At 55.1% G+C, this 13,659-nt stretch overlaps 1 protein-coding gene and 1 long non-coding RNA gene across 12 annotated transcripts in view; one reads left to right on the top strand and one right to left on the bottom strand.

Annotated features, from left to right (window-relative positions):
* The first annotated feature begins 706 nt into the window (after positions 1 to 706).
* Positions 707 to 9,101, top strand: LOC140605732 (uncharacterized). The gene is made up of 5 exons (XR_012008294.1): positions 707 to 2,567; positions 2,681 to 2,919; positions 3,555 to 4,442; positions 7,141 to 7,211; positions 8,038 to 9,101. It is a non-coding gene; the product is annotated as an uncharacterized lncRNA (long non-coding RNA).
* A 584-nt stretch (positions 9,102 to 9,685) lies between these two features.
* MAPKAP1 (MAPK associated protein 1) overlaps positions 9,686 to 13,659 on the bottom strand; it is a 259,089-nt gene continuing 255,115 nt past the window's right edge. For all 11 annotated transcript variants that reach the window (XM_072777941.1, XM_072777940.1, XM_072777937.1 and 8 more), the window contains one exon: positions 9,686 to 11,356. In XM_072777941.1, coding sequence (XP_072634042.1) covers positions 11,231 to 11,356 — 126 coding nt within the window. In that variant the 3' untranslated portion in view covers positions 9,686 to 11,230. The remainder of the gene's footprint in view (positions 11,357 to 13,659) is intronic.

A 13,659-nucleotide genomic window follows, 5' to 3' on the forward strand; every position in this document is an offset into this window, starting at 1 on the left:
GGCTCCGGGAGGTCGCGGCTGGGGTCGCCCGGGGTGAAAATATGGGGTCACTCCAAAGACAATCCTCCCGCTTGGTTGGCTCTTCGGGTCTCGTAAACCTTTCACCTTTCATAAAAGATTTCTGGGGAAAGCAGCACTTCGGAGGCGGGAACGGATTTTCTCAGAGCTTCTAGGCGGTTCTGCTGGAAGAAAACACAAAGACAAAGCGGACGGCGACATTGCCCGGCTCCTCGCTCCTCGCCCCTCGCTCCTCCGCGTCCGCCCGCCCTGGGCGCCGACTCGCTCCGTTTGCCGCCTGGTCGCGCTTCTGAGGTAACGCGCCCCGCTTGGAGGGCGGCGGCGGTCGGGCTCCGGCCGCCATCTTCTCCGGGCTCGTGCCGGGGCTCGTGGGCCCAGCGGGCCCGGGGCTGGAGGACGGGCCAGGCCGCCCCGAGCTCGCTGCCCCGCCGCGGCCCCGCTGCCCCGTGGCCCGTCCCGGGGGGCCCGGCCTCGAGCTCCGGCCGCGGGTCGCCGGCCTCTGTGGGGCCGCGAGGCCTCAGGCTCAGCCGCGGGCCTCACTTGGGAGGCAGGCTCGCCCGGGGCCTCTCCGTCGCCGGGACTTCCGTGGCGCCACCCCAGAGATCTCCTAGCTCCGGTAATCCTCGTGAGGGAATTATTATTTTTTAAAGATTTTATTTATTCATTCATGACAGAAAGAGAGAGAGAGAGAGAGAGAGAGAGGCAGAGGCAGAGACCCAGGCAGAGGGAGAAGCAGGCTCCGTGCCGCGAGCCTGAGGTGGGCCTCGACCCGGGCCTCCAGGATCGTGCCCCGGGCTGCAGGCGGCGCCAACCCGCAGGGCCACCCGGGGATCCCCTCATTAGGCGTTATTAGCCCTATTTTACAGATACAGAAACCGAGGCTCAGAGAGGTGACGTGACTGGCCCAGTGTCACACAAGAAGGGGGTGATGCAGAGGTGAGATTTCAACCCACACTCCAGGACGGTGCTCTTGCTTGTGCCTCATGCTTTTCACTCGGCAACGATGTAGGGTTAAGGCTGCAGGGTCCGCCATCAGATAACACCCGCTGCCCAGCTTCACACTCTGTGATCTTGGCCGAGTCCTTGAACACCTGAGCCCGACTCTTCATCTGTGTAGCGGGCACAGTGCTGGAGCCTGGCGCAGAGGTGTGCGCGCTGCCGGAGCCTCCGGAGGTGGAGGCTGTTGTTCTATGTGTGTCTGAGAAACACTTTCTCCCAATCACGTTTCCTGTCAGCCAACTCCCAAAAGGTGTGATTATTCAAATTGAATAAATGTTTGCTGAGTGGGCAGCCCGAGTGGCCCAGCAGTTTAGCGCCTTCAGCCCAGGGCATGGTCCTGGAGTCCCGGGATCGAGTCCCACGTCGGGCTCCCTGCATGGAGCCTGCTCCTCCCTCTGCCTGTGTCTCTGCCTCTCTCTCTCTCTCTCTGTGTCTCCTGTGAATAAATAAATAAAATCTTAAAAAAGAAAAAAAAAAAGCTCTGAGGAGTCCTGCAGGAGAGGAACTGCCGAGCAGGTTCAACACAGCATTTCCCATTTACGTCGATGGAACCCCTTTGAGGACCAGGACACCTTCAAACATTCATTCCATTTATTCACAATTATTTGTTGGGCAGGTGCTACCTGCCAGGCCCTGAGGGAGCAAGGAAGGTGTGGTCCCTGCCCCCAGGCTGCAGACAGTGAGTGTAAATCACTTCCTTGGGGCTTCATCCTGAGACTGAGCACCTAGGCAGGAGGAGGAAGCAAAAGATCGGGGTGACCACCCACCTCCACACCCCTTGCTGAGCCCGTGCCTCATTCCTGAGGCAGATGGACACCTCCCTGCCCCGCCCCTCCCTGGCCCCATCCTTGCTGCCAGTGCTGGTCCCCCAGGAGCCCTCTGGTGCCTCACAGCCTCCCTCTGGGAGTTAGTGCTCAAAGTGGAGGGGTGAAGTGTGGTGGCGGCGCAGAGGGGGAGCCTGAGGTCCTGCGGCTGGTTGCCACAGGTATCCTCGCCACCAGAATGCCCTGAAGGAGACAGAGAGGGAGAGGTGACCCACAACCCAGCCCTCAGGGAAGCGGAGTGTGGCTCGGTCCTTGAGGGCCCGGCTCGGTTCCCACGGTGCCTGCAGGTGCTCAGGGCTGTGGGATTCCCATCACTTGCATCCCTGTGGGCTTCCACTCCTTGTGGTCAGAACACCTTGGCTAAGAGGGTGACTTCAGGGGTCAGAGCCACCCAGCTCTCGTGGGCCCCTCCCTGGATGCCCTGGAAACTGGAAACTCCAGGCAGCAGCAGGTAAGAGCAGAGGGCAGAGGCAGTCCTTGCCAGCTCAGGTAGGCTTCCCGGAGGAGGAGGAGGTCTTGGAGTCAGGCCAGTAGGATGGCCCAGCTCAGGCATCTGTTGGAAGGCTGTGGACATGATGGTGCTGAGCAAGGGCTTGGGCAGCTGGAAGGGCCAGTTCAAATCCCAGCCCCTTAGCGGCCATGTAATCTTGGGAAAATGACATGACTCCTGTGAACCTTGATTTCCCCGTCGACAGACGGCCAATGGGATAAAGACAGAACGTCAAGGTGATCTTTAAGTCCTCAGCCCAGGGTGGCTCAGAAGAAGATCCCCCGCGGGGGGGGAGGGGGGCATGGTAGCCCTTGCAACGGGGACAGGATTCTTTGTCTTCTCCTTACAGTCTTTTTCTCCTCTGAAGGACTAGAGACTCCTCTGGAAAATACTCCTTGACCTGAAAAAGCCCCAACCGGATGCTCCTGTGGGTCTGTTCCAGACATGACTTTGCAAATCAGATGTGACAGGGAAATGTGTGCCAAGATGGTGGCCAGCTGTTCGGCTGTGGGGAAGGGGCTGCTAGAGACGTGTGCGGCCTCTTCAGAGAGCAGACAGTCGTTAGCCTCGGCTGTGCCCGGAGCACAGGTGTGTGAGGGTGGGCACCCCTGCCCGGGAGAGGAGGGACGGTTAGCCACCGGTGGATTAAACTCTCTCTCACACACAAACACACTTACTCTCCTGCACACCACTCTTCCCGAGGGGGTCTCCTCTGTGCCCACATGGTGGAGACATTTGGGATTGGAGTCAGAAGCAGGTGCAGGTCCCTCGAAGGCCCCTTCCTTACTGGGCAGACTCCTTCACTCTTGTGGCCTTATTGTGGCTTCAGGTCCCTGCTTCCCAGTGAGTTTGAGAAAATTAAAAAAAAAAAAAAAAAAAAAAGAAAGAAAGAAAGAAAAAGAAAGGTCTTCAGTGTAGTAATAACTGCCAAAGAGGCCCATAATTTTACCTGTTCTCTCCCCAGCTCTGGCAAATGGGGTCCCTCCTCCTGAACCCTGAAGTCTTGGGAGGGGTGCCCATCGCATTGACTCATTTCCCCACCAGAGGGGTTGGCCGGGGATGGATGGACACGTGACCCCTGTGGGGCCAATCAGAGACCTGGCCTGGGATGTGTCTATGGTATTTGGGGGAGAGATCCCTCCTTCTAAGTCAAGTTAGCTCTTGCCGTATGGAGGATGCCCTCCCCCCAACCTTTTCTTGAGTTATTTTTTCATTTATTTAAGTAATCTCTATGTTCAACATGACATGCCTGAGATCAAGAATTACATGCTCCCCAGACTGAGCCAGCCAGATGCCACAAGGATGCCCCTCTGAGGAGCAGGAAATGAGGTCCAGAAATGGCAAGAGAGCTGCAGGTAATTAAGGTGACGTGATGCAGCTGTGTCCTGCACAATGGTGACACACACATTGACGAAAGGCATTGGGAAGCTCGAGTGTCAGCTAGAAGCTATTCTGGGACAGCCTAGGAAGGATAGTTGGGTCTGGCCCTGAGGGCTCCTCACAGCGTCCCACACAGTGGCCCAGATAAGTCCCTCCCCTGAACTCAAAGGCCTCCTTTTCCAACATGGGAGAAACCAACCATCCAGGAGTAGCCACCAGGAGGCCGTCTTTCAGTAGGAAGTGGAGAATTTCTTGCCTTCAGGTTGAAAACCATGTGGCATGTTGAGCTCCAGGTCGCCGCGGCCTCGCGCCCATGGGTCCCCCAGTGAGGCTGCCTGAGCCCAGAGGGAGGCCAAGGAGCCATCTCTTGTTCCTGCCTCTCCCCACGGAGGCGCTGGACTTGGGGGGCACTCTTCTTTCTCCTGCTTGGAGAGTTCCTCTTGGGCTTCTCTGCCTCAGACTCTGTCCTCCCCGGATATCCACCAGCTTGTCATCCTCCAACTGGATCTATGGAGCCATCCGGCGCCTTTACCAGGGGTGTTCTCAGCCGCTGGCTGTGAACAAGAGGCCATGTCTGCTTGTGCCCACTGGCCCAGCAGCTCCTGTGACAGACATCTGGTCACCTGAGCACTAGAGACTGGGCTGTGGCCTCACAGACTAGGAGTTCCCAAGGACGGGCTCTGCATCAGGTCATTTCTACATATTCGGGACCTGTTTGGGCGTAACACAAGGTAGGCATTCATGGACACTTGTTGAATGAATGCTGAATGCTTACATTCCTCCAGAGTTCGGGAACTCACTCCCCATTAGGAAGTGACTCTCATAGTGGCTGCCTTGGAGGGATTCCTTGGGCTTCTTCTGGGGTGGGATGGAGAGGGGGTCCCTTATCTGGCTCCCCGGTCCCCCCATCCCATACCAGCAACAGCTCCCCCCCCCATGCCTTCCTCTTGCCAGGATGGAAACACCCTTTGTAAATCTAAGTTAGCAAGGCAGCTCTTTTAGTCTCAGAGGCTGGTTGGAGCCTAACATGTGGTTTGTCTCTGTTGATCAATGCTTCCTCCCTTCCCCTCCAAGTGATTAGAAAGCAGAGGTGTCCATCTCACCAGATTTCATGTCTCCACACTGTAAATTTGTAATTCTGGTTAATGAATGCTTGGACAGACGGCCAAGTGAGCCCTTCCCTGCACGTTACCCTGTTCGTGAGGGCTCCTACTGCGCCAGGTCCTCCCTGGGGGCCACCTCGTGGGGTTCTCCCAGCAGCCACACGAGGGAGGCTTTATTATTTCTGCCGGCATTTCACAGACCAGCTGTCAGGCGGATGGAAGGACTCACTTGAGGAGCCAGGCCTGGTGATTCACAGCAGAAGGCTTGGGCCTGGTCAGCACAGCCCAGACCCCAGGGTGCGAGGCTGGGGGGAGAGCGCTCAGGCAGGCCCCAGACCTTGACCTCAGAAGCCCTGGGGGATGCGAAACCCCCACACTACTTTCCCCCAAAAGCACTGTCAACGCCCTTCCTTGCCATTTTCAGAGCCTTCCCCTGGCTCTTCTGGGCCTACCCCAGGAGGAGGAGGACCGTGAGGGTGTAGCCCCGGGCAGTCATGAGGCTTTGCAAAGACACCCTCGGGGTGGGGGGTCCCTGCATTGCTGGGTGATTGAGATCTTACTCTACGGCCTGGAGCAGGCAGGGTACCAAAGCGATCTACTCAAGTTCACTCACGTCATCACCCTAGACTCCTCCCTGGAGCCCATAACTGCCCCTTTCATGCATGTTCACTCAAACATCACCTGTGCATAAGCTGACCTTGGCTCCATTTGGGGGCCAGGAAACAGGCACAGAAAGCATACCAAGGTTGCCTGCCACAAGTGGCAGAACTAGAGCCTGGCCTTCCCCTGGCGGCAGCCCCGTGCTCTTGGCCCCAGGCCATCCTGGCTCCCCGGGCCTGGGCTGCCGTGGTGAACTCCCTTCGTACCCAGTAAAGCCAGTCACAGCTGGCCTTCCAGCAAGGAAACGGGAGACTTCTGACACCTCCCCAGGCTTCCAGGGTTTGATTCAGGTGCTCCCCAGCCCAGAGGAGTAACTCCTAAGAGTAGATGGGTGCAAGAGGCTTGGCGGCAACATTGCTTCTAGAACTTTCTCTCCTAATTTACAGCCTCCGCCAGCCCTTTTCTCCAATGCACATTAGCTGAATCCTTAAAAGAGTCAAGGCCTTGAAGAATGCTAAAAATTTAATGTATGTTAAAAGGGTATTAAATTCTAAACTAAAATTTACATGGAAATATGACATTAAAATATTTTTAGCTTTCAGGAAGCTGGGGGCTGGAATGCTATAATACAGATGAATTTTATCATTTTAAAAAGAATTAGCCTCACTGTATTTCTTATGTATTCGTAGAGTGAATGCATAAAGATGGGAGCCCTGCCTGAAGCTCCTCCGCAGAGGCAGGCGGGGGTGGCGAGAGGGGGTTCTGGAGGGTGCTTCGGTTAGGGGCTGGGGCCACCCCCTGAGGCCCGAACTCCACCTGGCAGGGAAGGCCCTGGCCAGGGGGTTCCCGGTGCGTGACTAGGCACCCTTGTCTCCATGGCTAACCATCCCCAGCTGTGCACCAGGCCTGTGACATTATCTTATTTATGCCACTGCCATAGGGTTCCCTCCAGCTGGTGGCCTAGTTGAGGAGCAATGTCCTGCTTCTGAATTAGGAGGGCAGGGGGATACCCCAGGGACAGGCAGGGCTGGGATCCCTGACCCAGCTGCTTCTCCCCCAGCCCACACCTGCTCCTGAAATCGTCGCAGAGCAGAGAGCAGAGAGCCAGAGGGGCTCCTCCACCCACTCCTGCTCTGTGGCCCTGTGACCCAGCAAGTGGCTGTCCACAAAGGCCTATTGCACCAAAGGACATGATCAAGGGAGGGCCCGGCACTTCGTGGGCTATTCTCTCCTTGTCGCAGCCTGAGGACAGTGGTCCTAGGCAGCCCAGAGGGGGAGCTGAGGGCAGTGCCAGCCCAAGCCAGGCCCTGAGCTCTCTCACTTTCTCCGTTTTACAGACGGGGAAACTGAACCTCCCCAGTCAAGGGCAGAGTGGAGTTCCTACCTGGGGCTTTGGCTTCAGGCCATGGCTGTGTCCTGGAGGAGGCCTTGGCCCTCTGAGGGTGGTGACAGCCGAGAGGCCCTGCACACAGCTCTCCCCACCTGGGCTGAGTGCGTCGCAGCCTGGTCAGGACAGGCAGCAAGCATGGCTCAGAGTGGCAGCCAGCTCCGGCCCCAGGAGGGCTCCTGGCCCAGGCAGGGCCTGGCGTGGGCGGAAATGACCACTTGCTGCCTGGTGGGCGCCTCCCAGCCACCGCACCTCCGGGAGGTCACTCATTGGCAGTTAAAAATCTATTGTGACTTGTCAGAAAAATGAATAAATGGGCATATTATTTTTTCATTCCAGACCTCAGCATCTGTTTGTCTAATCAGGAAGGAGAGCGGGGAAGTCAGCAAGGGCTGCCTTGCACGTTTCATGTAAGTTTTCCTCTGTCAGAGGAGTTTAAATGGGTAATGAACAGGCTGTGGTGATTTGAAATATAATCCCATTATGCTGACGAGATTACAGGGCTTCGAGACTTCACAAATCACTCTTAGGGCTTTTATAGCAAACACCACCCTGTTGGGACTTTGCATTTAAGCAGAGGTGTTTGGTGGGAACATAACATGACAGGCTTAACTCTTTCCTCCTCCTGGGCTGCTTTCCCAATGGCAGGGCCCTCCTCGGTGGCACCTGCAGGATCTGGGGTGCTTTGGCCTTCGTGGGCCAAGAGGGACAGAGGCCAGCTGGGCGGGGGGGTGGGGTGGGGGGAGGGAGGCAGGGGGCAGGTGGGAGAGCTGACCCCGCCACTTCCCAACAGCCTGGCCTCAGTGAGGGATGCTGTGCCCTCTGCTTGTTACCTCACGTGGAGAGTGAGATGGGGGTGCGGGATGGGGACCAGGGCCATGCGCCAGGCCTCCCTCAGCCCTGTTGGTGAAGGCCAGCGGTGGCTTCTGGCTGTATTCTTGCACCCGTGTGGCCCCCTCGGGGGGCTCTGGGACACCTGGTGGGACACTTGGCACTGGCCACTCCATCACATACTGCAGGCCTCCAGGCGCCCACAGGTCCCCCACGGAGCTTCCCTGGCACTCACTCTGGGGTGGCCTGGGGGTCACCTGCCCACCTCCTTGGCCTCACCACATGGTGAGCACATCCTGACTGCTAAGTCAGAGCTTTGCCCTCCTCCGCACACCCCCCCCCCCCGCCGCCTCTGATGTTTTGCCACCTGACCTGGGGAACGTGAACCCTAAAAGCAGCTGACAGGTTTTCAGGGACACAACAGCTTCTTAACCCATGAAGAGAAGACTCAGAGGAATGTCAGTGTGGCCTCCAAGCAGCTGATGGGGCATCTGGGGCAGCAGGGACACCGGTCCTGGGGCCCAGGTCGCAGGTATTAGGAGGTGGCTGGCACTCAAGGTGGAAAGAGGGGGTCTAACACATGGAGGCTGAGGCATGTTGGGTGGGTTCTGGCGCACCATCTGTGAAGGCAGCCTCGGGTGAGGAGTGGGCCAGCAAGGAAAGGCACTGACCCAGGGATCCCTGGGTGGCGCAGCGGTTTGGCGCCTGCCTTTGGCCCGGGGCGCGATCCTGGAGACCCGGGATTGAATCCCACGTCGGGCTCCTGGTGCATGGAGCCTGCTTCTCCCTCTGCCTGTGTCTCTGCCGCTCTCTCTCTCTCTCTGTGTGACTATCATAAATAAATAAATAAATAAAAATTAAAAAAAAAAGGAAAGGCACTGACCCGAATGGCGGTGGGTGCCCCATTGCTAGAGGTGTGCAAGCAGAGGCTCCAGGACTCTGGAAGGGAGCATGCACTTGCTTGCATTTGCTGCCCCAAGACAGGAGGCTGGACTAAATGGCCTCACAGTATTTCTTAGAATTCTTGCTTAGAAGTGGAGAAGCTCTGGCAAGTTCTGGGAAGCAGAAACCACCGGAAGGAAGGTGGGGCTCACCGTGATGGAGACATTTCAGACGTTTTCTAGAAAGGTCTGCAGAGGTCCTCTACTCCAGCATCTTTATTTACAGAGGAAGAGATGGAGGCCCAGGGTGGCAGCGCCCACCCTCAAGTGCCACCAAATCACTAGCTGTGGAGGGCAGAGCCCGGCAGTTAAGAGCGGGACTGTGGTGTCAGAGCAAGAGGTGAGACCCTTCTGAGCCCAAGAGGTAATGACAGGACCTGCCATCAGTTGCCTGTGGGGGTTCCATGGGCTCATGGAACCTCATTTGTAAGGGGCCAGCACAAAGCCTGCCTGGCCTGCTATAGGTCCTCAGACCATGGGGCTCCAGGGACCACGGCCCAGGTCCCGGGCTGCCCGAATGGGGGCAGGGCCGGGGAGGGTGGGGGGAGTCCTGGTCGAGAGTTACCATATCGGGATGGGGGGTGGTGCTGCAAAGAGCCAGGTCAGGAGATGCTGCCGAGGGCAGAAGGGGGGCCCGAAGGGTCCCCGGTTTACCTTGGGTATGCTCAGCCCCTGCTGGTCCAGTCCATCCTTGAGGAGCTTCTGATCTTATCCTCAAATCCAGGGGTGAGGTGAGAGAGAGGAGCTGGGGAAAAACTGAATTTAAATAGTCTTGATACTTGGTTTGAACTGGGTGGTTTTACAGTTTCCCTCTCAAATTCTTCCTTCTGGTGGGCAGATAGGCTTTATGTAAACTGCATGTGTGCTGTATTTCACAAGAGGGGAATGGTGTTGATTTTGTACTTGAGGGAAGTGAAGATTTCAGTGTCACCCCTGAGTGAAGAGGGTCATCCTGTCTTGCTCAGAATTTAAGGAGGCCCATGGTGCATTTGAAGGACCTTTGGAACCACATCAACTTCCAGCAAATGCCACTACCCAGAGCAATCCACATAGTCTCGAGTCAGGATAATGTACTCAAAAGACTTCAAGAATTCCAAGCAATATGCCAAAGATGGTATTTATGTGACTTTTATTTTAATATCATTTTAATATTGAATATGTCACAAGATTTAATGACCAAATTAGTCATTTACATTTTTCAAAGATATCTAAATATAAAATTGCTAAAAATTCAAATACAGATAGATAGCAAGCTACAAATAATATTTCTTTTGTTTCTGGGGTGGGTCAGAATGGAAGACGTTAGAAAAGGATGCTTCTGTTGGCTAAACAAAGATCAGAATGAAAGAAGAATTCATTAAAATGCCCCCAGTGCAAAGAAACACACTCAACTTTGAGATGCTGTTTTCAGCACATCTCTTCCTGTATAACAATTTAAAAAAATTGTTTGAAATGCAGGTCCTTGGTGAAACATCTGGTCCTCGACCCTGGCCGGGGACAGTGTAAAAGGATGTCACCCTGGGAGGGACCCTGGAGAGGCGGGTGAGGACCGCAGAGGCATCTGGTGTGGCCAGAGGTGTGGCGTTCAGCAGGTGCTTGACCCTTGCCTGCCCCCCCCGCCTCCCCCGCCAGCAGTCAGGACCCCATGCGAGCAGGCTTCCCTCTGCCCAGCCACCTCTGCTCACCAACGCCCCCCGCCCCCTCCGCTCACCCCAGGGAGAAAGAGCAGCTTCCCACTTGCTCAGACCACGAGGCAGGTCCTGTACGGAGAAGAAGGGGAGTGGAGGCCCTTAGGCGTCGGCAGAGACTGACTCTTCCAATTCCAGGTAAAGTCCACATGCAGGTCTAACTGCTAGCTGAAACATACACTTGCTATTGAAGAAATGGAAAAAACTACTTGTGGCTAGGAGCTCGGCGTGATCTGAAAACCAGCTGTCACCCCACTCTCCCAGAGCCCATGCCTGACCCGCAGTCCTGTGTCCCTAAAACCAAGAGGTTCAGGGACGAGCTGAGGAGAGGTGGCTTCTGAAGGGAAGGCCCGGGACACACATCACCAGGCCCCTCCATCCTAATTTTAGTACGATACAAGTCTCAAAGCAATGCACTCATTTAAACAAATGGCATAGTTAAAACTATTGATTAAGCCCTAAACATTTCTTCTGAGAAATGGAGCCATAGCTTTTCCAATCTGCCTGTTCAATATGGGAACAGGTTTTAAGGAAAATGACGTGACCAATCCTCTGCCCCAAAGAATGGCCTGTCATACCAACCATGATAAAGAGTACACCTGTTTATTAAAAGGAAAAAAAAAGAAATGTACATTTTTTTTGTTAAGAAATTTGATCAAGTTGCAAGGAAATGGGCATGGCTATGTACATCCTCAGGCAGGGCCGTCGGGCAGTGAAGATGGCTGGGCTGTCGTCTGTGTCGTGTGTCATCGGGCCCCCTGACACTGTTAATGCCACTGCCGCTCAGGCTTCAGTCCCGTGGAGGCATCCCTAGCTGCATTCCCCAAGAGCCCCCGAGCCTTGTGCCCATGCGCCAGGGGCCAGCCTGCCCCCGAGGATGCAGGACATCAGGTGGGCTCCAGGGCCACCTGGCCCTGGCAGGCAGGCAGGCACTGAGCTATGGTGACAGATTGGGGCTGGAGGCCCGTGTCATTGCTGCCCTGATTTCTTTTCCTTCTGGAAGCTGAAGCTTGTACGTCTGTTCAGTTTTCTTTGTTTTTGAGCAAAATAGTCAGCCCGGGCAGTGCTTGCTCGTGATTCCAGGATGTAGTTAACCTAGAAAGCAAGAGGACACAGCCCAGTCGCTCGGCAGCCACTTTCCGTTCACTTGGGGCAAAGAAGAGAAGGGCCCTGAGCCAGGCTGGGAACCCCAGAGCCACCAGGTGCTCTCTTGAGTGTAGAGTCACCACAGCAACCGGGCAGGTTGGGACGGAGCCCACTTTATGACAGGAGAATGGAGGATGATGTGGGAGAGGATGTGTGGCTGCTGGAGGCCTTTTGGTGGTCTGATTCCATGGGCCATGTCTCCTTCTCAGCATGTACTGCCTCCCAGAAGGCTGTGTGCTAGGCTTTTTGGTTCTGCTCCTCACCATGGGCCTGCACATAACTACCCTGTGCCCCCCTTTTCTGGTCTGAGAACATTGCAGGGATGAAAAACCAACTGAACCAAGGCTCTATATTCAGCCTCCCCTGGTGGGTACAGAGCTTCCAGCAACGGGATTTCATTTACTGCCCACGAGCATCCTGCCAGCCAGGGCTCACATGATGAAAAGCAGCGAGGCTCAGGGAAGAGGGCTGATCTGAACAGGATCACCCAGGGGTCAGGGGCCAGGTAGGGAGAGGGGCTGTGAAAATCCTGTGTGAAGAGTGCGCGGCCAGGCTGCCCCTGGGTAGCAGCTGCGCAGTCACTCTCTGTAGCACCCCTGGCACCGAGCACCTGCCATGTCTGAGCCTGGCTCCATGCTTGGTTTGAGAGACAGACGGAAACAGAAGACTTGGTCCTTGCTCCAAAGAGCTCACTGCCTAGTGAGTATCTAACAGCACGACAAGTGTGACACCAGAGACAGAAGGAGCACGAAAGAATGGGGTAACTATCGGGGAGTGTGGGGCAGGGAGATCTCGCAGAGAAATGACTGAGCTGGGTTTTGAGAGATCAGTAGGGGTCTGGGGCAGGGGAGAATGGGCAAGCATCATAGGGCAGCAGTGGAAGGCAGCAAGGGGAGGTTGGGGGAACCGAACTGCTTATTGCCCAGTCCCGGTGGGGTGGGAAGAACTGGGAGAAGGGCGGTGGTGCTGGGATCGGACCTGGGCCCCAGTGCAGAGGATGAACCCCTGGCTGGGCAGCACGGTGGCAGCAGTGCTCCTGGAGTGCTCTTCAAGGACTAACTCTGTAACCTTCACAAGAGCCTTATGAGACAGATGCCACTACCATCCCATTGTGCAGATGAGAAAATCAAGGCACAGAGTGGTAATGTTGTTTACTCAAGGCCACAGAGCCAGGATCACCCTTGATTCCCACACCTGTAGCTCCCCAGGCCTCTAGCCTCCCTGAGGTGCTCCCACCTCAATACATTCCTTCCACTGCCCCTGCCTGCCTCTGGCTGGAGCTTTTCATGAACAAACACCTTTTCACTCTCAAATATCTCTAAGTAATGATCAGAAACCTGAATATTTTTGACTACAGAGCCCTGCCACCACCTCTGCTGATTCTCCCCCGAGGGCCATGTGTCCCACTCCGAGTAGGAGAATGACTCTGAGAAAGCAGCCACGGGAGCACAGGGGAGACAGTGTGGGATGCCTCACATGGGCTGGGGCTCCAACCCTGTCCCCTCCAAACTTTCTGCTCTGATAGTCACCAGCAGCAGGCGTTAAAGGCTGGTGTGTGAGTACAGAAGGCCTGACATGCTTGGCCCACCGCCTCGCTGAGTTACCAGCTGAAAGCAATAAATCATGAGGACCGAGGGGCTGGGCTGATGATTTGGGACACTACAGACAATGTATGGAAATAAGAGGGTTTACTGTTCTTAATAAGAGCAATCTTTGGATTATATTGTTTGCACACTCAGTCAACCTCGTGTTCTCAGTGTATTTTTGGCACATACAACTTGACGAAAGCATTTAAAATTGATCCTTAACTAGCCAACTATCTCCCAAATTTATTATCTTCAGTGCTTTGTGATAATCACATAGATAATTTTAATGGAAGATTAATGTAATAATCAAAAGATAAAAACGCCCTTTGGTCTGCCATTAGCTGGTTAATATGCTGTGGCTTAAAACTTGCACAATTTTATGCACTATAGAGTGTTTCACTTTCAATGCATTTTACAGCTTAAGGCATAAAAATATAGGGAGTTTTCATGGTCAATAAAGCCACAGCCTCCATCACTCGATCACAAGAACCCAATTTGAAGAGACCAATGATTCCTCTGAGATTCATCTCGAAGCCTGCAGAATTAGGGACCACACATGGCTTAGCTTGACAATGGCTCGGGGTGGAAGGGACTCTTTGGGGCTGGGGTTCGAGCTGAGGCTCCACCCTTACACACTGCAGGCCTGGGCCTCTGTCTCCTCATCTA

The sequence above is a fragment of the Canis lupus genome, chromosome 16 (assembly GCF_048164855.1).
Source record: "Canis lupus baileyi chromosome 16, mCanLup2.hap1, whole genome shotgun sequence".
Classification (NCBI taxonomy): Eukaryota; Metazoa; Chordata; class Mammalia; order Carnivora; family Canidae; genus Canis; species Canis lupus.